This window comes from Rhinatrema bivittatum, chromosome 5, assembly GCF_901001135.1.
Source record: "Rhinatrema bivittatum chromosome 5, aRhiBiv1.1, whole genome shotgun sequence".
In the NCBI taxonomy this organism is placed as follows: domain Eukaryota; kingdom Metazoa; phylum Chordata; class Amphibia; order Gymnophiona; family Rhinatrematidae; genus Rhinatrema; species Rhinatrema bivittatum.
This window is the reverse complement of record NC_042619.1, coordinates 215,355,773-215,383,742: the sequence shown is the minus strand read 5'-3', so window position 1 is coordinate 215,383,742 and position 27,970 is coordinate 215,355,773. Positions and strand designations below refer to the sequence as shown.

The 27,970-nt window shown below is 45.0% G+C and overlaps 1 protein-coding gene across 1 annotated transcript in view; it reads left to right on the top strand.

Moving 5' to 3' along the window:
* The window catches only part of USP9X (ubiquitin specific peptidase 9 X-linked), a 723,495-nt gene that overhangs the window by 225,303 nt on the left and 470,222 nt on the right, over positions 1-27,970 (top strand). The window contains 1 exon segment of the mRNA XM_029603145.1: positions 16,573-16,709. Coding sequence (XP_029459005.1) covers positions 16,573-16,709 — 137 coding nt within the window.

The window sequence follows — 27,970 nt, the reverse complement described above, 5'->3', positions numbered from 1 at the left end:
ATTTGCACCTTATCAATTTTCCAAAGCTTCCTGCTGCCTCTGCTATTGAGATGTTTAAGCAATATCTTGTGAAGGTCTTAAAAGGTCTATTGCAGTTGGTTCGATCAGTTTCTAAAGCATATTATCTTCCACCATTTAAAAGAGAAGTAGATAGGAATCTTGCTGAACTTTCTCCAATATCCTATGGCAGCCTTGATTTAACTACCTTTTTTGCACTTGTCCGATGATAAACTGGCTACTCCGGCAATGCTATTTGTTTCCTTGGTTCTGGATCCTGATCAGGACTGGCTTTTGAGTTTTTTCTTAAAGCCTCTGTGAGGAAATGTTTCTGAGAATGAAAATTAGTTTTCTCAGACATTTCCAAAGCAACATAAAGACATAAGACTGCCTTGTTGTGGCTGAGGGTCTTTCAAATTGGAGCTATGTTTATGCTTAAATTCCCCTGTAAATGTATCAAATATCAAAATGTTTCTTATATCTTCTTTGAGCCTAGCCAGTTGACAGTTTGTGTGTTAGTATGCAACCTGGAGCTAGCCCAGCCACTGTTTCTTTATCTCCCTCTTGAATTAAGCTATACCCCTTACTCTCTAAGAATATGTTGTGCCTCTTTTAAGTTTGCTTTCTTTTTTTAGATCATTTACCTTAGGATTTGTTTATTGGTTTCTCTTAACTGTGGGTCTAATTGTATAAGTTGGTATATGGGTTAAGGGCTTTCTGTTTCCTACTTATAAATAGTCTTTTCTTGATTTTGACTATATGCTACCTTTCGGGCCGATACAGTAAAGTCTGCGAGAGAGCGGGCGAACGCCCACTCGCCGGTGCGTATGATTCAGTATTTAAATTAGGTTCGGCGGTAGATCCGGGTAAAAGGAGGCGCTAGGGACACTAGCGCGTCCCTAGCGCCTCCTTTTTGACAGGAGCGGCGGCTGTCAGTGGGTTTGACAGCCGACCCTCAATTTTGCCGGCGTCAGTTCTTGAGCCCACTGACAGCCACGGGCTCGGAAACCGGAACGCCGGAAAAATTGAGCGTCTGGTTTTCGGCCCGATGCCATTTTGATTACTGGCAGCCGACAGCCCTTTGCCCTTACTATGTCACAGGGGCTACCACCGCCATTGGTCGACCCCAGTGACATAGTGAGGGCAAAGGGCCATCGGCGCCATTTTGACTACTGGCAGCCGACAGGCCAAGTCCAGGAGATCGCTCCCGGACCCCCCCTGGACCACCAGGGACTTTTGGCAGGTTTTGGGGGGGTCAGGAGGGTGGGGTGTTGTAGTAAATTAATTTTGGAGGTCTTGGGGGCCGTCAAGAGAGAAGGGGGTTGTAATAATTAATTTGGTAGGTCTTGGGGTGGTCAGGAGGGTGGGGGGGGGGGGGGGTTGCAGTTAGTATGGCTCTCACGGAATTACATTTTAAAATATGTGGCGTTCATGGCTCTCTCAGCCAAAAAGGTTCCCGACCCCTGCTCTAGCATATTTCTTGATGTTTCTGTTCAAAATATATGAATAAAGAGATTAAAAAAAAAATTAAATGTGTGAGTGGTAAAATGCTGTCTTCAGAAATGTGTCAACTGGTAAGCAACTTTGCTTACCAGTTGAGACATGCTCAAGTTACAGGCTCAGTTCTTGACTCAGCTTTCTGCTCCTTAGGCTAACAATGGTCAGAAACACAGTGAAGGCAACATACCCAGCTTCAAGGAGGGAGGTGGTTGTAGCTATTGCTCAAGACTGAGTTCAGTTGCGCCAGTTTCTCCATCGACAAGCAGGGCTGCATTAGCCATGACCTGGGATTGATGTAATTTGACAGCATCACAAAAGAGGGGCGGAGTAGAGGGTCCTTCGCGTTTATACTAATGTTTACTGTGGTATTTAATTTCGTGCACAGTGTTTGGGGGCATATATAAAATAAAAGAATTCCTTGTTGGTGAACTGTTATTGTTCAGTATAATGTTTGCCACACATTTTTCTTCTGCGATTTGACAGCATCAAACAGATCTATATCTCCGAGCTCAGTAAAAATATTCTGTGGAAGCATGGTGGTTTTCCTTGTGTATTTTGCCACCTTGAGTTCTTTGTTCAAGCTTCCACATGGATGTGTGACCCCCCCCTCTTGATATTTTTCTCTGTACTTCCATATTTTCTCTTCTCTGCCTCATTGCAGTTTTTTTCCCGCTGTCTTGGCAGTCCCTGAACAGCACTTAAGCACTATCCTTAAAAAATAAATAAATAAAAGTTTCAAGTGCGAGATGTTCAGGGAGATGCACAAGAAGAAGCCAGTCATCAGTGGTTTCAGGTTTAGCATCTGTGGGCAGCAGATGTTGATTACTGATGCCCATGAGACATGGGCCCAGACCATGATAAGAACATAAGAACATGCCATACTGGGTCAGACCAAGGGTCCATCAAGCCCAGCATCTTGTTTCCAACAGTGGCCAATCCAGGCCATAAGAACCTGGCAAGTACCCAAAAACTAAGTCTATTCCATGTTACTACTGTTAGTAATAGCAGTGGCTAATTTCTAAGTCAATTAATAGCAGGTAATGGACTTCTCCTCCAAGAACTTATCCAATCCTTTTTTAAACACAGCTATACTAACTTCTCTAACCACATCCTCTAGCAACAAATTCCAGAGTTTAATTGTGCGTTGAGTGAAAAAGAATTTTCTCCGATTAGTTTTAAATGTGCCACATGCTAACTTCATGGAGTGCCCTCTAGTCTTTCTATTATCTGAAAGCGTAAATAACCAATTCACATCTACCCGTTCTAGACCTCTCATGATTTTAAACACCTCTATCACATCCCCCCTCAGCCATCTCTTCTTCAAGCTGAAAAGTCCTAACCTCTTTAGTCTTTCCTCATAGGGGAGCTGTTCCATTCCCCTTATCATTTTGGTAGCCCTTCTTTGTACCTTCTCCATCACAATTATATCTTTTTTGAGATGCGGCGACCAGAATTGTACACAGTATTCAAGCTGCGGTGTCACCTGTTACAATTGCAGTAGGATGCTTCTAGGCCTAACAATCATGGGCCTGTAAAATCTAGCAGACACTCAAGGAGTGTTGCCCATATGTATAATCATAAGAACTGCCACTCCTCTTGGAGTAGGGCCTTCAAAAGCTCTCAACATGCGGAGTTGAGCAAGGACTCCTTCCATCACCGCTCTATGGAGAAAGCGCCCCCTTTTGCTGAATCTGCAGATTCAGAGTTGAGTGTGTTGCAGAAGAGCTTTCGGCGGCATCTAAGTGGGGCTTGACCCCGAGGCAGAGCTCCTCAGAGCCAAAAAGAAGCGTAACAGCATGGCGCTGTGGCAGAGGTTTCCACTTTTCTGCAGTGCTTATAGCCCCTGGGGGACTCTGCATTGATCCTGGTACACAGACTGCTTTGAGATCTGCAGTCCAGAATATGGCAGAATTCCACCACATGCCTGTTAATGGCCAGGTATTTGGATCTCAGATATGAGGTACAGCATCCACATCATTAAATAGCTTTAAAGAGAGGAAAGAAAATGATTTAGATTTCTAATACTCGGCCAGCTAAAAACTCAGTTACTAGACTTCTTTGGGAAGAAATTTTTTCCACGTTCATGCTGAGTTTCTGTATATGATTTGGACAATTTCAGAGATGCAGACATTTTAAGACTTTTAAAATGGCCCTATTTAAGAATGCTTTCAAATTAGCAGAACAGGCAGTGCACTTTTTCTGTTTAATATTTTTGGCATACTTTTTACCCTTTAAGATCTCGTGGTGTTTTGAGTGTCCCTTGTTTTTTTTGTTGTCACAAATTTATGTATGTTTTTGTTCCTTGCCCTGAACCTTGGGGAGAATGTGGTTCATAGATCATTTTAAATAAATGTGGTTAAGAAATTGCGTGAATGTATCAAGAAGATGAAGCTCTTCATGAAGTCTTTGACGCTGCGCAGGATGCTGAGGAGTGTGAGGGGAATCTGGTTTGCTTTGTCTATGAAGCGTTCAACACAGTGGTGAGGACTTAGCGGCTGCCATTGGGTTCCATTGGTTAGCTTGGTTGTGTTTCAGCAGTCGGAAAGAAGTCCATATCTGGATTGCAGATGTCCCTTGTTTAGGGGTCAGTTCATTTGGGGACAAAGTCAAGGAGACAGTGCACAGATTAAGGAGCATCAGGCTGCTATCCAATCTCCCTCAACAGGAGGAGGTGACCATCTTCCGACTCCCAGGCATATGTTCTTTCTGAGATTCCCCTTCCTGTCTTACCAGTATCATCAGTTCGCCCCTCCTTTGCAGCAGAAACAGCTTCCCACCAACAGGCCTCAAAGGAAACTGTCAACCTAAAACCCCTCAACAGCCTAGGGGGAAACCTGGACCCAGTTTGACACATTTCAAGCCTGACTCCCTGCCACCTCAGGAGGGGATGGGGAACAGGGGTCAATCTTCTCTCTCAGTTGATAAAGATTGTCAAGAATTGTTGGGTCCTGAAAATTCTGGCACATGGTTACTGCTTGTGCTTGCTTTGTTTACCCTCAATCCTTAGTAATGATATCAAATAAAGACCAAATGATCCATCCAGTCTGCCCCACAGTTTGCCCATGGCAGTAACTGCTGTTCCATGCAAGTTATTTATGTATTTAAAAATTTTGTGTTCCATCATTCGCAAGAAACATCACAGAATCATAAAAGCAACAATAGATTCTGGTAGTTAAAATACAATAAGATATTTAAACAAAATAAAATCATTAATAAAAGGACGGGTAAAAAAAAAACAAACCAAAAAAAACCCCTTAAGAATAATCGCTTATTCATTCTACTACTACTTTCCTCTAAATGGTCTGCGTAGACCTGCTCGAAGAGTTACTCCCATGTGTTCTGTTAATGATAGTAACTTCTGCTCCATGCAGGTTACCCCCATGCTTTCCATTAAGGGTTAGTAACTGTCTTTCAGTGAAGGTTTCCTGTCAGTAGCAGGGCTGAATTGGCCATGCTGTCTGGGAGCGCGTTGAGACCGATCAGTAGGCAGAGTTTTCTCAGTTAGTACAGAGTTTTGAACTCTGTATGGCTGCGCGGTGAGCTTCCCACGCGATTGCCTTGTTACCTTAGTCTCTTTTTTTTCTGCAAGCAGTCTGCATGCAGGGTTTTTCTCCTCATCTCTGAAGAGATTTTTTTTTAATTTTTTTCGATTTTTCTTCATTTTTTCTTTTTGTCAGTGATGGCTCCAAAGCCATCAGGATTTAAGTACTGCCAATGCAGTAAAAATATGTCCATTACAGATGGACATAATTACTGCTATATATGCCTGGGGCTGGAACACAACCAAATCTCATGCCGAGACTGTGGTTGATTGTCCCCTCCTGGCCCAAAGGCAACGCGCAGTAAAAATCCCACGTTTAAAGACATCGTCCACACAGTCTTCGCTGGGACCAACAAAGAGACTTAAGAAGACACCAGCTAAGAGATCTGCTTCGTTAGAGGGTGCCTCGGCCAGGTCAGTCATACCACCAGGGCTGCAACTCCTCTTCCACAAAAAGCCCCTCATGAGCTGCTCGGGTTTCAGGGCACTGTACCCGCTCGCTCTCCCGCTCCACAACATCAAAAAAGTCGGAGCATGAAAAATCAAAATGAACAAAGCATTCAGAGAATGGCGCATCGGCACAGGGATGCACGCGCGGCACATAGATCGGCACACAACACATCGTGCACAGATGCGCGCACAACACTTCGGCACACAGATGCATGCACAGCGCAATGGCGCATCTAAGCGTACCGCATCAGAGCATATGGCACATGACCCATCGAAGCATGACAACTCAAATCGAAATCGTGCAAAGCTCTCGAACCAAACTTGATCTCTGACGCACATTACACTAGTCTTGACACATTCTACACTGCACAGTCAAAAACTTCTTAAGACAAAAAACGAAACATAAGAAAATGCCATACTGGGTCAGACCAAGGGTCCATCAAGCCCAGCATCCTGTTTCCAACAGTGGCCAATCCAGGCCATAAGAACCTGGCAAGTACCCAAAAACTAAGTCTATTCCATGTAACCATTGCTAATGGCAGTGGCTATTCTCTAAGTCAGCTTAATTAATAGCAGGTAATGGACTTCTCCTCCAAGAACTTATCCAATCCTTTTTTAAACACAGCTATATTAACTGCACTAACCACATCCTCCGGCAACAAATTCCAGAGTCTAATTGTGGGTTGAGTAAAAAAGAACTTTCTCTGATTAGTTTTAAATGTGCCCCATGCTAACTTCATGGAGTGCCCCCTAGTCTTTCTACTATCCGAAAGAGTAAATAACCGATTCACATCTACCCGTTCTAGACCTCTCATGATTTTAAACACCTCTATCACCTCTATCATATCCCCCCTCCAAGATGAAAAGTCCTAACCTCTTTAGTCTTTCCTCATAGGGGAGATCATCAAAACCTTGTGAGACAGATTCCGACCAAGATGTGGAACTAGTCTCTGACCGTGACTCAGACATCTCTAACAAACATTCACTTAGCGAGGGTTCTGAATCTGATGGGTCTTCATTTAGTAGACCACAATCCCCTCGTTTTCTACATAAGTCATGCCTGCCTCCTCAAGACTTGCTTATACCAGCATTGCCTCCAGGACCTTCACAACCTCAACATCTCGCATCTAAAGCAGTGTTACAATTCACGCAGGCATTAAATACTTTTTTCCAAGATCTGGAGTCTGCACATCCTCAACCTCCACTTGCGCCATCTCAATCTTCGCCATCTGCATCACCGACTCTGCTCCTTCCGTCTCAGCCGCCAGCACCATCTCCAGTCCCAGATTGACCAGATTCTCCAGACTTTCAATGGACATCGTTGCCTGGTTCATCCACAGGATTCCCATCTGCCCCTCCAGAAGGTCTCCCGGAACCTTATTCCCCTCCTGAAGACTTTTCCTACGCAAAGTTTATCGAGAAAGTAGGCTCTCTTTTAAATATCGAGATGGGAAAGATCCCTGATCCTAGATCGGAGGTTCTAGGAATACTGAAAATATTTGAAATGCTTCCAGAGCCAACAGGTCTACCACCACAAACAGTGCTGGATGCAGTTCTTCGTAAAATGTGGGAGAAACCTTTTATCACCACAACCACATCGAGGAAAAAGGACTTAAAGTACTGTATGCGTAATCCCATGATTTACGATTCCACACAATTACCACACAACTCAATAGTAGTAGAATCTGCACCATCAAAGGCAAAAAGGACAAAACTTCATGCCGATTCACCACCAGGGAAGGATCATAAGTCTATGGATGACTTCAGCCGTAAGGTATACCATTCGTCCAGGCTACCAACAAAAATTCAACACCATCAGTTTTACGTAATCCAGTATTTATTTGAATGTCTTCAGAGATTACATCCTACCACAAACGTTTACAGACATGGAAGAATGTCTTCACCATCTACTTCAGTCTGTATATGAGTCGTTTGAGTCTTCTGCAAGATCTTCGGCTACAGCTATAGCAGCATGACGAATGGCGTTGAGAGTAAGCGCAATTAGAGAAGACGTTCACGATAAGTTAGTGGACATACTGTGTCTAGGAGACAATCTATTTTTGATAAATTTGGGGAAAACTGTTACCCTTCTAAAAGAACAGAGTATCGCTGTACTGTCACTCGCATCTCCAACAGACCCCCATACTTCGTCCAGGAAATTTTACCCTTTGTTCAGAAAGAAATCCTATTTAATGGCACCCTTTAAACCATACAATACCTATCATAGAAACATAGAAATGACTGCAGAAGAAGACCAAATGGCCCATCCAGTCTGCCCAGCAAGCTATGCACTTTTTGTTTCCTCTTATTTGTTACACTTGGCTCTTAGTACCTTTTAGTTCTATTTCCCTTCCACCCCACCATTAATGTAGAGAGCAGTGTTGGAACTGCATCTAATTGAATATGTAGCTTAGTTAGGGGTAGTAACCGCCTCAATAAGCAAGCTACACCCATGCTTTTGTTTACTCAACTGTGTAATTCATTCCTTGTTAGTTGTTGTCTATATATAGATCCTCTTTTCTACATTGCCCCTGCTGTTGAAGCAGAGAGCTATGCTGGATATGCGTTGAAAGTGAAGTAACAGACTTTCTCCCCTGCCGTTGAAGCAGAGAGCTATGCTGGATATGCGTTGAAAGTGAAGTATCAGACTTTCTCCCCTGCCGTTGAAGCAGAGAGCTATGATGGATATGCATTGAAAGTGAAGTAACAGACTTTCCCCCTGCCGTTGAAGCAGAGAGCTATGCTAGATATGCATTGAAAGTAAAGTATCAGGCTTATTTGGTTTGGGGGTAGTAACCGCCGTAACAAGCAAGCTACACCCCGCTTTTTTGTGAATGCAAATCCTTCTCTTCCCCCCCCCCCCCCCCCCCCACATTTCCTCTTACCGTTGAAGCTTAGAGCAATGTTGGAGTCGCATTTAACCGTGTGTATGTATATTGAATAAGGGTATTATCTCCAGGTAGTAGCCTTCATTCCTGCGAGCCACCCCTTCTTCATTCACGTCCTCTAGACTTGATGGATCCAGAGTGTTTATCCCACGCCCCTTTGAAGTCCTTCACAGTTCTGGTCTTCACCACTTCCTCTGGAAGGGCATTCCAAGCATCCACCACCCTCTCCGTGAAGAAATACTTCCTGACATTGGTTCTGAGTCTTCCTCCCTGGAGCTTCAGCTCGTGACCCCTGGTTCTGCTGATTTTTTTCTGACGGAAAAGGTTTGTCGTCTTTGGATCGTTAAAACCTTTCAAGTATCTGAAAGTTTGAATCATATTACCCCTGCTCCTCCTTTCTTCCAGGGTGTACATATTTAGATTCTTCAATCTCTCCTCATAAGTCATTCGATGAAGACCCTCCACCTTTCTAGTCGCCCTTCTCTGTACCGCTTCCATCTTGTCTCTGTCTCCTTGTAGATACAGTTTCCAGAACTGAACACAGTACTCCAGGTGAGGCCTCACCAAGGACCTGTACAAGGGGATAATCACTTCCCTTTTCTTACTCTATATTCCTCTCTCTATGCAGCCCAGCATTCTTCTGGCTTTTGCTATCGCCTTGTCACATTGTTTCGCCGACTTCAGATCATTAGACACTATCACCCCAAGGTCTCTCTCCTGCTCCGTGCACATCAGCCTTTCCCCCCCAATCGAATACAGTTCATTTGGATTTCCACTCCCCATATGCATGACTTTGCACTTCTTGGCATTGAATCTCAGCTGCCATATCTTCGACCACTCTTCCAGCTTCCTTAAATCCCGTCTCATTCTCTCCACTCCTTCCGGCGTGTCCACTCTGTTGCAGATCTTAGTGTCGTCCGCAAATAGACAAACCTTACCTTCTATCCCGTCCGCAATGTTGCTCACAAAGATATTGAACAGGACCGGTCCCAACACCGGTCCTTGTGGTTGTCGGTAACGGTTCTCCATATCTTCAAGAACAGTTACAAAATCTACAAATCCAGAAATCCATTCAAAGAATTCAATGTCACGGGAAAATCAGGGATTCTACTCCCATTATTTTGTCATTCCAAAAGATTTCGGAGGTCTTCGGCCCATCTTAGACTTGTGGAATCTCAACAAACACATTCAAAAAGAAAAATTCAAGATGACCTCTCTCAAAACTATCCTTCCCCTCCTACAACCCGACAACTGGCTATGTTTCATAGACTTGAAGGATGCATACTCCCATATACCCATGCACCCTTCTTCCTGGCAATACCTTTGCTTTCAAGCTCAGAGCAGCCACTATCAATACAAGGTTCTACCCTTTGGCCTGCCTTCTGCCCCAAGAGCATTTACAAAATGTTTAGCGGTGGTGGTGGCGGCTCACCTCAGACAACTGTCGATCCAGATTTTTCCCTATCTGGACGACTGGCTTTTAGTAGCCTCGGATCAGGTTACTCTACGAACTCACACGTTCCAAACAATCAACTGCCTTCAGACATTGGGCTTCCTAATCAGTTACAAAAAGTCCAATCTGCAACCGACCCAAACACTACAGTTCATTGGAGCGCTCATCGATACAACACAACAGAGAGCGTACCTCCCGCAAGACAGGATTCAAACTCTATCCTCACTATAGCTCGACGTCTATGCAACCGATCACATGCATCGGCACGTCAAGTCCTCCAGCTACTGGGTCATATGGCAGCAGCTATCCATGTGGTTCCCTACATGAGACTACACATGCGCCGCCTACAATGGAGGCTAAAAAATCAATGCTCTCTACTTACAACCCCTCTCAACCAAGATACAACTTTCCACTCAAATGCGCACTGAGATTCGATGGTGGACAAACACCACCAACCTGACCTCTGGAGCACCTTTCAGGTTACCTCCCCATCAACTCATGCTCACAACGGATGCATCCAAAATGGGCTGGGGAGCCCATCTGTGCAACCTAAAGACTCAAGGTCTCTGGTCTCAGGAGAGCACACACCAGATCAATCTCCTGGAATTTTGAGCCATTTGGAAAGCACTTCAAACCTTCTCCCCTCAAGTTCAGAGCAAACATCTCATGGTATACACAGACAACCAAGTCGTCATGTTCTACATAAACAAGGAAGGAGGGTCAGGTTCATGGATACTCTGTCGGGAAACACTTCGGATACAAACGTGGGCAATAGCAAACAAAATTTCGATTCAAGCCACTTACCTCCCTGGTTTAGACAACGTCACGGCGGATCGCATCAGCATAATTTTTCATCCACCAGAATGGACTTTAAATCAAGAAGTAGCAACCATAATCTTTCAACGCTGGGGCAACCTGATAATGGATCTCTTTGCCACAGAGAACAACCTTCAAACGCAAACATTTTGCTCCATTTACCCGAGCAAATTTCATCATGCTTCAGATGCCTTTCTCATCCCATGGATGGGGGGGGGGGGGGGGGGGGGGGCGCTTACTCTACGCTTACCCTCCCATTCCATTAATATCAAGGACGATTCAAAAATGCATCCGAGACACAGTGGATCTGATCCTCATAGCTCCAGCATGGCCAAGGCAGCCGTGGTATCCGTATATCATGCGACTATCCATTCGCTCACCAATTCTACTGGAGAACCATCTACGTCTGTTGGCTCAGGAAGGGGGGTCCCTCCTTCATCCAATGCATCATTCCCTCCACCTTACAGCTTGGAGGTTGAAAGGCAATTATTAAACCACCTAGGACTGCCATCTCAACTTGAAGATATTCTCATTGCATGCAGGAAACCTTCAACCATGTGTAACTATGCAGGAAAGTGGCATCGTTACACAGAATGGTGCAAACCGTGACAACTAGACCCTTCTCATCAACAGTCACACAACTAGAGTATCTCCATTTGCTCTACCTTGCTGGTTTAGCGTTCGCTTCAGTTCATGTGCATGTTAGCGCTATTGCAGCTTTCCACCACTCTCATAATGGACTTCCCATTTCCAACCATCCTTTAATCTCCAGATTCATGCGAGGCATGTTACGTCTAAGGCCACCGGTGTCAAAAGCCACCTATACCATGGAATCTCAATATCGCCCTTGAACAACTAATGCTGCCTCCTTTCGAACCATTAGATTCATGCCACATAAAATACCTAACATGGAAAACGGTATTCCTAGTGGCCGTCACATCAGCACGGAGAGTAAGTGAGCTACAAGCCGTGGTTCACTATTCCCCTTATTTAGAATTTTACTATAATAAAGTCACTCTTTGGCCTCATCCTACTTTTCTTCCTTAAGGTAGTATCGCCTTTTCACATAAACCAGTCAATTACACTGCCAATCTTCAAACCTAAACCTCATCATAATGACCGGGATAGACTTCTACATTCTTTAGTCTGTAAAAGAGCGTTAGCTTATAACAAACAAAGGACCCGATCTCAATGCAGACATCTCAACTGTTCCTCTCCTTTAACCCTAATAATCCAAGCCAGCCTGTTTCCAAGAGAACCATTGCTAGTTGGTTGTTCTAATGCATTCAGTTCTGCTACAATAAACATTCTCTTACTTTGAACGACAAACCTAAAGCACACCAGATGTGCACATTTGAGAGAGGTTCCGCTGCTGGACATCTGCAAAGCGGCAACTTGGTCTTCTCTTCATACCTTCACATCTCACTACTGTATCGAACAGCAAACATCTTCCGATGCAGCTCTGGGTTCGGCAGTTCTGTCAACCCTAAATAATGAATAAGATTGTCTACCTTTTTTGAAGAGTAGTGTCCTCAACTCATAAAACATATTATATGGACCCAACCCAGGAGCTTGGGACTCCCAGACAGCATGGCTAATTCAGCCCTGCTATCGACAGGAAAAAGCAAGTTTGCTTACCGTAAACGGTATTTCCGTAGATAGGATGTTAGCCATGCGATCCCTTCCCACCTCCCTAGACAGTCTACAGATTCTACCAAAACCTTTTCCACGTACATCTCGCTTGGCTACAAGAGACTGAGGTAACAAGGCAATCGCGCAGGAAGCTCACTGCGCAGCCATACAGAGTTCAAAACTCTGTACTAACTGAGAAAACTCGCGACGTGCTCCCAGACAGCATGGCTAATTCATCCTGCTATCTACAGAGACACCGTTTACGGTAAGCAAACTTGCTTTTACCCCCATGCAGAAAAGTTACACTATACATTTCTTCAAACCTTTAGGGATCCACAGTGTTTGTCCCTTGCCCTTTTGAATTTGTTAAATGTTCTCATTTTCACCACCCCTTCTGGGAGGGCATTCCAAGTATCCACCACTCTCTCAGTTAAGAAATATTTCCTGACGGTTCTGAGTGTTCCCCTTGGAATTCATTTCATGACCCCTATTTCTAGTGTTACTTTTCAGACAGAAAACGTTTCCAGTGTGCGCATCATTAAAACCTTTCGGGTATCTGAAAGTCTACATCATCTCTGCCCTGCACCTCCTCTCTTCCAGGGTGTGTATATATTCAGATCCTTCAGCCTCTCCTCAAGTCTTTTGATGAAGACACCACACTGTTTTGATTGCCCTTCTCTGGACTGCCTCTATCCTGTCTCTATCCTTTTTGAGATATTATCTCCAGAACTGAACACAGTACTCAGGACCCTGAACAAGGGCAATATCACCGCCTTTTTCTTACTGGTTATACCTCTCTCAATGCAGCCCAGTGGTCGTCTTGTTTTAGTTATCGCCTATCACATTGCTTCAAAGCTTTCAGATTGCCAGACATTTGGGCCGATACAGTACAGTGCGCTCCGATGGAGCGCACTGTTAACTCGTCATTGGATGCGCGTTTTCGACGTGCTAGTGTTACCCCTTATTCAGTAAGGGGCCGAAAACGCGCGTCCAATCCCCCGAACCTAATAGTGCCTGCAACATGCAAATGCATGTTGATGGCCCTATTTAGGTATTCCCGTGTGATTCAGAAAACAAAATGTGCAGCCAAGCTGCACATTTTGCTTTAAAAAATTAGCGCCTACCCAAAGGTAGGCGCTAATTTCTTCGGGCACCGTGAAAGTGCACAGAAAAGCAGTAAAAACTGCTTTTCTGTGCACCCTCTGACTTAATATCATGGCGATATTAAGTCGGAGGTCTCGAAAGGTAAAAAAAAAGTTTAAAGAAAAAGAAGAAAAAAATTTGAAGTCGGCCCGCGGCTGTCTGCTCGAAAACCAGATGCTCAATTTTGCTGGCGTCCGGTTTCCGAGCCCGTGGCTGTCAGCAGGCTCGAGAACCGCCGGCAAAATTGAGCGTCGGCTGTCAAACCCGCTGACAGCTGCCACTCTGGTCCAAAAGGAGGCGCTAGTGTCCCCAGCACCTCCTTTTGCCTGTTTTTACCGCCGGGCCTCATTTAAATACAGAATCGCACGCACAGGAGAGCATTTGCTTGCATTTGCCCGCTCTCCCATGTTTTTACTGTATTGGCCCGATTATCACCCCAAAGTCCTTCTCTTGGTCCTTACATATTAATCTTTAACCACCCATCTCATACTGCTCTTTTGGATTACTGCATTCCCAGATGCATGACACCATTTTTTGGCGTTGAATCCCAGCTGCCAAATCGTCAACCACTCTTCAAGCTTTCTTAAATCACTTTTCATTCTCTACTCTTTCCCGTGTCCACTCTGTTGCAGATCTTTAGTATCATCTGCAAATAGACAAACTTTACCTTCTATCCCTTCCGCAATGCGCTCACAAAGATATTGAACAGAACCAGTCCCAGCACTGATCCCTGTGGCACTCCACTTAACATGGTTCTTTCTTGAGCGTAGGTTCCATTTATCATTACGTGCTGTCTCCTGTCAGTTAACCAGTTTGTAGTCCATGCCTCCACCTTGTCGCTCACTCCCAAGCTTCTCATTTTATTCACAAGACTCCTGTGTGGGACCGTATCAAAGCTTTGCTGAAATCCAAGTAGATCCCATCAGATGTTCTTCCTCGATCCAATTCTCAGGTCACCCAATAAAAAAAGACTATTAGATTTGCTTGACAGGACCTTCCCCTGGTGAATCCATGATGGCTCAAGTCTAGCAACCCACCAGGTTGTAGACAGTTCACTAGGGCAGTTAAGGCATTTAGTGTAGCTGGGCTTAAAAAAAAGGTTTGGATAAGTTCCTGGAGGAGAAGTCTATTAACTGGTATTAATCAAGTTGACTTAAGGAATAGCCACTGCTATTACTGGCATTAGCATGGGATGTACTTAATGTTTGAATACTTGCCAGGTACTTGTAACCTGGATTGACCACTGTTGGAAATAGGATACTGGGCTTGATGGACCCTCTTTCTGACCTAGTATGGCAACTTAAGTTCTTATCCTGACCTTTCGCAGAGTCTCCATAAATTTCCCACCACTGAGTGAGGCTAATCATCCTGTAGTTTCCAGCCTCCTCTCTGCTACCACTCTTGTGAAACAGGACCACAACCGCTCTTCTCCAGTCCCATAGCACCACTCCTGATTCCAGGTATCTATTGAACAGGTCTTTCAGCAGCTTTCAGACTTCAGTTCAGCTCCAACTCAGTTGGCCCAGTGGAGTTGCTGGAGGTGGAGTTGCCCTTAAGCAGAGAGTTATGGAATAACTTCCTCCCAAGGAACAAGACCAGGGATTTTATTCCCTTTACTTCTCATTTCCAAATATGAACAAACCCCTGATATGGAGAGGATTTCTTGTAGAGGAGACTCATTACCAGTACAAAGATCAGTCTCTATGCAGCCCCGAGGATATTCACCTCCTATGCCAGTGGGGGGTCTGTATTTTCTCTTACCTGGACAATTGACAGGTGCTCTAGTTTCTACTCTTTTGATATCCAAATTTATTAAAGCTGTGTGATACTCTAAGCCTCTTTGCCGTTTAACCTTAACATCGTTCTAACCCAAGCTATGGAACCTCCATTTGAGCCTTTGGAGTTTGCTCCTTTGAAGTTCCTCACAAGAAAGGTGTTTCTAGTGGCCTTCCAATCTGCTCCATAAGTCAAAAGCTTTAGTGCATCTACCTCTTTCACAGTAAGGTGGTTTTTCGCACTTATTCTAAGTTCCTTCCTAAAGTGGTATTGGCTTTTCACATAAACCAAGCCATTTTTCTTCTTATTTTCTTACCCAGACCGCATGCTCATGAAGTCGAAAAGGATCTTCATTTGCTGGGCTGTAACAAGGCCTTGACCTACTATTTGAAAAGGATTCTACTTCATGGAAATTCTTCTCAGTTATTTGCCTTTGATCATAACCAACTGGGAATAGCAGATGCTAAAGAACTCTGTCAAATTGGCTAGTGGACTGTATTGTGTACTGTTTTGCCCTAGCTGGTTTACAAATTATATACTATCAAGGCTTATCAGGTGAGAGACACAGCGACTTCAGAGGCTGCTTTGATTGAAGATATCTCCAAGGCTGTGACTTTGGTCATCTGTGTACACCTTCATTTCCCACTACTGTTTGGACAGCATGTTAGGGAAAGTAATTTTGGACAAACAGTTTTGCACAATTTATTTATTTATTTGGTGGCGTTGGATTATTTATTCAGTAAGTGCACTGCTGTGCAACCTTCAGCTTGGGACTCCCCATGTGACATGGCTAATTCATTCCTGCTTGTCAACAGAGAAAGAAATATTGCGTACCTGTAAACAGGGTTTTCTGTAGACAGGATGAATTAGCCATGCTTATTCCTTCTGGAGAGTAGACTACCTCTCTAAAGCTTGCTAAGGTCTGAAATTGATTGAGGGTCTCCTGAGGCATGTACCCATAGGAATCGCTGTGCATGCTCAAACGTTTACTGAGCTCAGAGAGATGGGACTGTTTGGTGCCATTGGATTATAAAACCCCATGTCATGGCAGATTCATTCTGCTATCTGCTCAGAACCTGTTTACAGGTAAGCAAACTTGCTTTCCATAGGGATACAAGTATCCATGGTGTTAATTCGGAAGACTGTAGCTTGACTAAGGAAGAGGGGCTTAAAAAATAAGGGGTAAAATCTCACACTTGCAAATATAGGCTTATGTCTCTAATTGGTAGCCCAGCTTGGGGTATATTCCAAATAAGCTTGAAGGCTGAGGAACAGGTTTCAACTTGACCAAACATCAGGAAAATGTTCTTAATTGAGGAAGAGCAGAATTGTTTATATTGTGGTTTACAGTGAACTCTCAAACTTTGATCTTTAAGGACCGGGATACACAAAAGATCCAGTGGATAGATCGATTTATAGAGGAGCTGCGTACAAATGACAAATGGGTCATTCCTGCACTGAAACAAATTAGAGAAATTTGTAGTTTGTTTGGTGAAGCACCACAGAATTTAAGGTAAGAATTTAATTTGCTCAATTTTGGAATGAGCTTTTAAATGATTGTTCTGTTTTTTAAAAGCATCTACTTGTTTTATGTTCAATTACTTATATACTAATCTTTGTTAAATGTATAACGCTTGTATAACCCTGTTAAATGTATAACGCTCCGGCGTAAGTTCCTGTTCACTGTACACCGACGTGATATCTTTGATGAGTGGCGGTATATAAAAAACTATAAATAAATAAATAAATAAAATATATATTTTGGTAAGGGGGGGCTTAATCTGACCTTCATGGGGGTGGCAAGAGACTGTAAATTTGTTACTCTACATACCAGAGCTTTCCAAACCTGTCCTAGGGACCCCACAGCAAGATATCTTTCAATATATTCATGAAGTGAATTTGCATACACTGGAGTCTTAGTATCTATGCAATTTTATCTCATGCATATTCTTTATGGATCTCCTGAAAACATGACTGACTGTGGAGTCCACAGGACAGCTTTAGGAAGCGCTGCTCCAGACTGTTCCAGCCAGTTTAATCTGATGACTAGTCATGGTAGTAACTCATGCCAGTGAAGAAACACTAGTGAGTTTAGTATCTGTTGTTGCATCACAGGAGAAGAGAGGAGAGCTGACTTTAGGAAAATAATTTTGCAGGTCAAATTTTTATTAGAACAAAAATAAATTTGAGGAAAGATTTTAAGCAACTGACAGCCAAGAAATGGGAGAACCAGACTTGTAGATATGGGGAAAGAGGATTGGTTGCAGTTATCAGATGAAAAATGGGAGTTATTGGATTGAGGAAAAAGGATACTCATCTATAAAACTTCTAGGGAGTTATTTTCTTTTGTTATAATCCTTTTAAATTAAAAGCATTAGATATAAGATATAATCTACTGCTCATGCTTTATTACCATTCTCTCCCCCTCCTTGATCCAAAAACAGTAAAATACAATTTTTTTTTTTTTTAAATCATTGTAAAATTCTAGTAATCTTTAAATGATGGTAAGGTTGAACAAAGATCAGAGGTTCATAAGAGTGCAACTTTGTTTTAATTCCCTAAGAACTTGCTCTGATAATCCAGTGAATGTGAAAAAACCCCCGATGTATATCTGTAACCCGTATGTAGTATAGAATGAGTCTGTCCTAACCCCCAAAATGTTGGTCTGTGGATCAAAGATTAAATTCTACCTATGTAACCATCTTTTCTGTTTGCAAAAACATGTCTATTCAAGATATTAATGTTATAGCCATAAATGTCTCTCAAGAAAATGTTGAATAATTTCACTACTTTCCTTTCTTTGGACATCATGAAATTTATTTTGTCTTAGACTGAAAGATTACCTCCTTGTTTTGTTGCTTCTTCCATAAAAAAAATTTCCTATGTGATCTACATAGTACATTTGTTGAGAGTACTCCATTCTTAATTCTTACTTTAATAAAGAAAATAATCTACTCTTGAATATGTGCTTTTATGCCCAATTTTTCATCTTGACCTTTTCTTTGAATGTTTTCCACAATTGGAGTATGTGGGTTTTTTTTAATGAATGCTCAGACATGAACCCTGTACTTAAAATCTGCCTGTACAAGGGCCTTATTTATTGTATTGATATATAGTAGAAGAGTAATAGCTTTGTTTCTTGCTTCCATCCTTCATTGAATGTAACCAACAATCCCAGCTGTGGCTGCTATGGTTTGGCTTTGATAACTCATTTCCAGTTCATCATAAACTAATAAGATCCTTCCCCTTATTAGTAATATAGTAATGTATAGGGTAATGTATGATTCAAGGTATGTTGCACCTGTTTTCTTGTGCCCAAAGTGCATTCTCCCTATCTATATGCTTATTGAATTTCCTCTACCAGGTCTATCTTTTTCCCTAACCCAAGGTTTCCCAAATCTGTCATGTTGATCCTAGAAGCAGTTGGATTTCAGGATATCCACAGAGAATATACATGAGATAAATTTGCATATATTGGCTCTCCAGTGTGTGCAAATTCATTTCATGCATATTTACTGTGAATATATATAAAACTAACAACTGGCTGTAGGGTTTCAAGAGCTGATTTGGGAAATGCTAGATTATCTACAGCCCTCTAAATCAAGTCATGCATGTATTTACAGCAACAGTCTGAGTAGCGACCAAAGAGAACAAGATCGGCGTGTAAAAAGAACCTTTATTCTTAAAATATTCGTGCCTGACTCTGGCCGGGGAATGCACACACCTGAACCTGGGGTGCCATTCTCAGCTCTGTTTTCTTGTGGTCCGGCAGATATTATACTAACAACTGCATTTAAAAGAAAATAATGTTCGCAACAGCAAATGCTAATTTCCTAGCATGTAGCAGATGGACTCAGAACAAATGGGTATAGTGTGCGTGTGCTAGCAGTTGGAGACGGATCTGACGTCAGCATGGGTACATATACCCCCGCAGGAAGTGCAGCAACTCAGTAATTTCAGTCTCCAAAGCAGTTTGGAGCAACCTCACGCTCGCTGAGCGTGTTTCCAAATTCTACCGTCTAAATTCATAGAGATACCCTACCTGAAGATGAGCCCCGCACTCCTGCGGTGATACCCTCGGGTCCCTCCCCAGTTGAGTTTCCCGAGGTGATTTCCGTGGTCCCTCGGAGGTAAGAGCCTCGGTCCGGTGGCCGAATCGCGGCAGGGATCTAGCACCCGAGTGAGAAGGGCTCGGGCGTGGCTGAGAGGCGCCTCGGTCCCGATCCGTTCGCGGTGAGGACTTGGCCCCCGAGCGAGACTAGTTCGGGCGCGGCCTAGAGGCGGCGGGTGCACTTCCTCGAGCGCGGCGGTGACGGTAATCACCCTCTCCCCCCGCATCCGGAGACCGCCCGGGTTGCAGCCAGGAAGCGCCAAAGATCAGGTAAGGCGTACATCTTTTACTTTTGCTGGTCTCCGAAGAGCGAGGATTAGCGGGGTCTGTCTACGTGGAGACCCGCTGTGGAGGTCGCCATTTTGCCTGCCTGCTCGCCATCGCCATCTGCCCTTGTTCACATTGATAGGCGCATACTGATAGGCGCACACTGATAAGCGCACACTGATAAGCGCACACTGATAGGCGCACATTGATAGATGCACATTGTTAGGCGCATTAATTAGCGCACATTTCCACGCATAAGCCTCGCGCATACTGCAAAGTGCATACTTTAGGCTGGGAGCGCAACGGTGCATAGAGATAACAGATGCGATGGAGCGTATGAGAGCCCATGCGTCCTCAGAGGCGGCGCCTCCAGAATCAGGCATAAAAGCTCTAGGCCTCTGCTCAGCTTGCCACCTCAGAGCTACACGGAGCGAGGAAGCAGACTCCCTATGTGCCCAATGTGAAGAGGCCTTGGGAGTTCCAGGCCAGGGCCGGTCTCAGCCCAGATTAATTGCCAGTTCCTCAGGGAACACCCCGGATCTAGCAGGCCGAGCTGAGCAGCCGGGGAACCCGAGAGACCTGGTGCCCCTAAGGCTAGATCCTGCTTCGCTCTCCTGGGTGGAACTATTCAAGGGGATTCACGCCTTTGTCAAGATGCAGTCTGATCCCCGAACGGACCCATATGTTCTGGATGACCCTGCCCCGGGACCCTCAAGATCTAGGCACGGACACCCGCCACCTGAGAGCCCCACTTATGGGAATTCAGATTACTTTGAGGAAGAAGGTGAGCTCCCAGAGGAGGGAGAACTTCCCTCGGGGATAGATCCGCATCGAACCATGAGACGCTTCTTTCCTAAGGAGGATCTCCCGGACCTGGTCTCGCAATACCTGTCGGAGCTGGCTATCCCAGGCCCAAGCACCCCAGGGGAACCTAGAATGAACCCCCTGCTAGAGGGCCTTAGTCAAACGGCCCACCATTTTCCCCTCCTACAAGCAGCACAACAACTAATCGATCTGGAGTGGAATGCGCCAGAGGCCTCATTCAAAGGGGGTCAGGCCTTGTCTGGCATGTACCCCCTGGACCCGGCAACCAAGGAGCTGCTGGCGTGCCCCAAGGTAGACGCCATAGTTTGCGCAATTGTGAAGCGCACCACCATTCCTGTGGAGGGAGGGGCGGCCCTCAAGGATGCACATGACCGGCGCCTGGACGCCATTCTGAAACAAGCCTTTGAGGTGGCAGCCATGTCCCTACGAATTGCGGCCTGCTGCACAGTGGTGACGCGTTCCTGTTTATCACAGGCCAGGAGCAACACCCCGGGAGAAGACATGGAATCAGCTCTGTCGTTCCTCACTGACGCTGCCTCCGACCTAGTCCGTACAGCAGCCAAGGAGACAGCTCTGGCTACGAAATTGGTCGGCCAACTCCTCCTCCAAGACACGCCTTACCAGAATGCCCTTTAAAGGATCCCTCCTCTTCGGCAGCGACCTCGAGAAACTGGCAAACAGTTGGGGCGCATCTCCATTACCCCGTCTACCGGAAGACAAGTCAAGGAGAAACCAGCGCCCCTTGCCTAGGCCATCTAGAGGTAGAAGCTCTCAATGCTTCAATCCCTACAGGAATAGCTACCAAGCACCTCGTTCTCAGGCCAGGAACTAGTCCTTTCGGGCCAGGCACCGCAAGAGGGGAACCGGCTCGGGTTCGGGTCCCGGCCACACTTCACAATGAGAATTAGCCGACCCATCTGAGGGAGGAAGCCATAGGGGGCAGGCTAATCCTTTTCTACCGCAGATGGGTCGAGATTACGTCGGACCAGTGGGTCCTCGCCATCATCCAAGAAGGATATTACCTGGACTTCCTGCGCCTCCCTCCGGACAAGTTTGTGGAATCTCCTTGTCCTCCCGTCAAACGGGCGGCACTGGAAGCTACCTTGTTGAGGCTCCTGTCCCTAAAAGCCATAATCCCAGTGCCTGCATGGGGGAGAAATTCTGGGCATTATTCCATTTATTTCATAGTACCCAAGAAAGAGGGCACTTTCAGGCCTGTCCTGGACCTCAAGTCAGTCAACCGACACTTACGGGTCCCCAGCTTTCGCATGGAAACTCTGCGGTCAGTCAGAAGTGCAATACAGCCAGGGGAGTTTCTCACATCCCTGGACCTGTCAGAAGCCTACTTGCATATCCCAATCCATCGGGATCACCAGCCCTACTTAAGCTTCAAAGTCCTGAGCCAACACTTCCAGTTCTGAGCTTTGCCTTTCGGGTTGGCCACCGCGCCGTGGACCTTTACCAAGGTCATAGTAGTAGTGGCGGTGTCACTCAGGAAGGAAGGAATTCTCGTCCATCCCTACCTGGGCGATTGGCTGATCAGGGCAAAATCACCGGAGGAGAGCCACCAGGCAACCAACAGAGTTATTTCTCTTCTGGAAAGCCTAGAATGGGTAGTCAACACAAACAAGAGTTCCCTACAGCCTTCCCAGTCGCTGGAATACCTAGGAGTCCGATTCGACACCCAGGAAGACAAGGTCAGCCTGACCTCCAAGAGGAGATCAAAACTCCGGAATAGTCTGCAGGCCCTGCTGAGCGCCACCCGGCCCACAGCTTGGGATTACCTACAGGTCCTTGACCTCATGGCTTCCACTCTGGAGGTGGTACCATGGGCGCGGGCTCATATGAGACCATTACAACACGCCCTTCTATCTCGGTGGATCCCACGATCACAGAACTACACCGTACACCTACCTCTACCAGCCAGAGTGCGGAATCAGCTACGGTGGTGGATGCAGCCCAGCCACGCGAGCCGGGGGTCAAAAATGTCCTCCCCAACCTGGACCCTGCTCACTACAGATGCCAGCCTGAACGGATGGGGAGCACACTGCGAAGAACTAACCGCCCAAGGGCGTGGAACAAAGAAGAGTTGGGGTGGAACATCAACCGACTAGAGGCACGGGCAGTCAGGCTAGCGTGCCTGCGATTTGCCCACAGACTTCGAAACAGGGCGATCAGAGTGATGTCGGACAATGCCACCATGGTGGCATACATCAACCAACAGGGCGGAACCAGAAGCCGACAGGTATCCTTAGAAATAAGCCCCCTGATGGCTTGGGCGGAGGCGAATCTCCAGGACATCTCCGCCGTCCACATCGCCGGGAAGGACAACACCATGGCAGACTTCTTCAGCAGAGAAAGCCTAAACCCGGGGGAATGGCAGCTGTCGCCCACAGCTTTTCAGATGATTGTGGATCAGTGGGGGACGCTGGGCATGGACCTACTAGCGGACAGGTCCAACGCTCAAGTACCCAGATACTTCAGTCGCAGACGAGATCCTCTCTCCCACGGGATCGACGCTCTAGTACAGCCATGGCTTCGGGGATCCTGCTATATGCTTTTCCTCCATGGCCCCTGCTGGGCACCATTATACACAAGATTCAGCGGCACAGAGGCCTAGTTCTTCTAGTGGCCCCGGACTGGCCAAGAAGACCTTGGTACGCAGACATGAGAAGACTGTTGGCAGGGAATCCACTACCCCTGCCTCCACACAGGGACCTGCTGCGGCAAAGTTCCATCCTCCACGAGGATCCAGCTCAATTCTCTCTTACGGTCTGGCCATTGAGAGGGCTAGACTGAAGCAAAGGGGATACTCGGGGTCGGTGATAGATACACTCCTCCGAGCACGCAAGTTCTCCACATCACTAAACATATATAAGGATCTGGAGAGTATTTGAAGCCTGGTGCGACACTCACAGCACCAATCCACATGCCGCTAAAATCCCTATCATTTTGGATTTCCTGCAAGATGGACTCCAGAAGGGTCTGTCCCTCAATTCCATCAAGGTTCAGGTGGCAGCGCTATCCTGCTACGGTCCCAGGAGTGAAGGCAGCAGCATTGCCACACACCCAGACGTTTCCTGAAAGGAGTCAAACACATTCGCCCGCCACTGAAGTGGCCAGTGCCCCTGTGGAACCTCAACCTAGTTTTGGAATTTCTAGCGGGACCCGCCTTCAGACCCCTTCGAGGCCTGTCCCTCCATTTGTTAACCTTGAAGATGGTGTTCCTGCTGGCCGTCTGCTCAGCACGCCGCATCTCAGAGCTACAAGCGCTGTCCTGCCGTGATCCGTTTCTCAGAATCACTCCAGAGGCTATCCATCTTCGCACGGTTCCTTCCTTCTTACCCAAAGTAGTCTCACACTTCCACCTCAACCAAACCATATCCTTGCCAACCACGGAAGGTTTGAAGAAGTCGGAAGAAGGTCGAATACTGCCCATCTTGACATCGGCAGACTGCTGTCCAGATACCTGGAAATGTCAGAAGCAGTACGAAAGACGGACCACCTGTTCGTCCTTCACAGCGGGAAGAAGCAAGGGGAAGCGGCCTCACGGGCAACTATCGCCCGCTGGATCAAAGAAGTTATCAAGGCGGCCTACGTAGAAGCGGGAAAACCACCACCTCTACGGGTCAAGGCTCACTCTACCAGAGCGCAGGCGGCCTCCTGGGTAGAAACTAGGATGCTGTCGCCGGCAGAGATATGTAAAGCGGCAACGTGGTCCTCCCTCCATACCTTCTCCAGATTCTACCGTCTGGACGTCCAGGCCAGGGAGGACACAGCATTTGCGAGGGCAATCCTAAACTGACCTCGGACAGCCTCCCACCCAGTCTGGGAGTAGCTTTTGTACATCCCATTTGTTCTGAGTTCATCTGCTACACGCTAGGAAATGTTGAGATTACTTACCTGATAATCTCGTTTTCCTTAGTGTAATCAAATGGACTCAGCATCCCGCCCAGCTGCCAGTATACATGGGGATTCACCGACTCACGGTAAGCCATGTTTTCTTACATAGGGCATCCACCCTGCCGGGTGTAGACGCCTTCCGGTTGAGAACACTGGCGGTCTCCAGCTACTATCAATCGGTCAGGGTAATCATGTTCATTTAATCGATCGGTCAGTCACACATATATCCATGAAGCTTTTGCAAGGAAGATTACTGAGTTGCTGCACTTCCTGCGGGGGTATATGTACCCGTGCTGACGTCAGATCCATCTCCAACTGCTAGCACGAGCACACTATACCCATTTGTTCTGAGTCCATCTGCATACACTAAGGAAAACGAGATTATCAGGTAAGTAATTTCTACATTATCTGCAATGGTCCGGAATACATAAGCAGATGTGCTACTGATAATACCTAAGAATGGAACAGCTCCCCCTATGAGGAAAGACTAAGAGGTTAGGACTTTTCAGCTTGGAGAAGAGACGGCTGAGGGGGGATATGATAGAGGTGTTTAAAATCATGAGAGGTCTAGAACGGGTAGATGTGAATCGATTGTTTACTCTTTCGGATAATAGACTAGGGGACACTCCATGAAGTTAACAAATCGGAGAAAGTTCTTTTTCACTCAACACACAATTAAACTCTGGAATTTGTTGCCAGAAGATGTGGTTAGTGCAGTTAGTGTAGCTGTGTTTATAAAAGGATTGGATAAGTTCTTGGAGGAGAAGTCCATTACCTGCTATTAATTATGTTAACTTAGAAAATAGCCACTGCTATTACTAGCAACAGTAGCATGGAATAGACTTACAGGCCGATTCAGTAAAAACGCGGGAGAGTGGACGAACGCCCCCTCTCTCCCGGTGCGCACACCGGCCACTTGCTGGTGCGCGCAATACAGTATGCAAATGAGGTGGTGCGGTAGAATCGGGCAAAAGGAGGCGCTAGGGATACTAGCGCGTCCATAGTGCCTCCCTTTAGCCTGGAGCAGCGGCTGTCAAACCCTGTTCTCGAGCCCGCTGACAGCCACAGGCTCGGAAACCAGATGCCGGCAAAATTGAGCGTCCGGTTTTCGGCCCGACAGCCGCGGGCCGAATTCAAATTTTTTTTTTTAAACTTTTTTTACTCTTCGGGACCTCCGACTTAATATCGCCATGATATTAAGTGCACAGAAAAGCAGTTTTTACTGCTTTTCTGTGCACTTTCCCGGTGCCGGAAGAAATTAGCGCCTACCTTTGGGTCGGCGCTAATTTCTGAAAGTAAAATGTGCGGCTTGGCTGCACATTTTACTTTCTGTATCCCGCGCGATTACTTAATAGGGCCATCAACATGCATTTGCATTTTGAGGGCGCTATTAGGTGCCGCGGGTTGAAGCGTGTTTTCCTCCCCTTACCGAATAAGGGATAAGGGAAAACGTGTGTCCAAGAGCAGGCTAACAGTGCGCTCCGTTGGAGCGCACTGTACTGTATAGGCCTGTTAGCTTTTGAGTACTTGCCAGGTACTTATGGCCTGGATTGGCCACTGTCGGAAACAGGATGCTGGGCTTGATGGACCCTTGGTCTGACCCAGTAAAGGCATGTTCTTATGTATGTATGGTCAAATATCCACATACATGTGAGGGTAAATTAAACAGGTATTATCATTACATAGATTATCTCAACAACATACCCGTGTGATAACCTACAAATTTTATTTATTACAACTTTTATAAACATAAACATTACTTATACATACAGTACATCATATTTCATATCTCAGCCATTCATTCTCACATTCATACTAACAGTGTCATTACATATAAACATCAAATATTGCACAATTAAAATACAACAAATTCTTTGTGATATTAATCAATATTGCACTTAAATTACTAAAAAATCACTCAGTGTATTCTCTTATTCTTAAACTATTTAATTGTTAGACTTCCCTTGTATTCACTCCAGAAAATCCCTAATACTGAAAATTATTAATTGAGAAAACATTCCTTTACTTCATTGTGTGTTCCCAATGTTTTTAATTCAACATACTCTCATTTTATTGTAGGCTCCCGATGTTGTTAGTTCAGTGTACTCCCGACAAGAAGCTCTTGTTTCACCCGAAGGTTTCATAAGGGGTTCCAATAATTGTATTATCTTTTCTTCTCACATATATAGGGAATCTCCACTTTCACTTCTCGATGAACACATCAGTCTTCAATTATATCTCATTCTCTATGCAAAAACATTTACATTTATTAGTCATTTATTCAATTATCTATTATAAGCTAAATCCCAATACCATTCAACAATATCCATGCGTATATATGTATATCCGGCCACAACATATTTACCAATAAACACCACTTACTAATTAAATATCCCAAACTCACCTTAAAATTAACAATTTATTCTATTCTAGGATCGGCAAACCATTTTCTCCTGCAACTTCACATTATTCTTCAGTTGTTACCAGGGTTCACCAAACATGTTCTCAGACAGCTTCATAGTATTCTCCGGTTATCACAAAGTACTATTCACCAAAGACCCATCTTCACTGTCAATTTTAAACAATAAAGATATCGCCATTTAAATGATTATACTAGCTACTTTAAAGGATATATCCACATCCTCAAACCCCAAAAGGACGTCAGATTCCATTATACTGACCTACTGCATTTCTGCATGCCCTTCGGTAAACCGTTTCAAATGCTCTGTCTGTTCCTTCACCTAAAAATACCACCATACAGATGATCACACTTAGAAAGATATATATGTATATATATCCCTATCCTTAAAAACACCACAGAAACCCCAATATTATTTATACTAACCTTACTAGATTTTTCAAATACTCCAACTACACGATTCTCATGCTCCATATTCCTTTACCTGAAAACGCCGTGGCTGAGCAGTCCAAGGGATCCACACCCTTCTCTTTAAATATACCTCAGTTGAACCTCCCCTTACGTTACTGTCATATCCCCTTATGTATCCATAACATTTAAACCTACTTAATCAGTAGTCTACGGCTCTCCATTCATTTAAAAAAAAAACGCACTCCATTCAACTTCCTGATTTAATCCTCTTGGTTCCACTGTACCTCATTCAAAAATATACTTTTGTTCCTTCTGTAATAGTAATTTCGGAACATTACCTCCACGCTTCAAAATTATCTGATTTAAAACACAAAATCTTAAATCCTGAATTTTGTGTTTCTTTTGATACCAATGTTGCACTAAAGGTGCATTTTCTTTCCTAGTGCGTATATTATTCAAGTGTTCTGTAATCCTGTCTTTGATTGATCTCTTGGTCTGACCAATATAAAATAATCCACATGGACATGTGATAGAATAGATCACTTGTTCAATCTTACAGTCAAATCTCTCGGCTATATAATATTGTGTTCCATTAGATGGTATTTGAATAGAGGATACCTCCCATACTTATGGGCATACTCCACAATTGCCACATTTATATTGGCCTGCTTTTTCCACTTTTTCCACTGTTCCTGTCATTGATGAAGTTAACATATCCTGTAGGGATCGGTTTTCTTTGAAAGCAAAAATCAGATAATCCTTAAAAACCCGTTCATTTCTCAAAATTGGCCAATGTTGACAAATGGCCAATGGGAAAAAGGTAGTGTACATACCATTC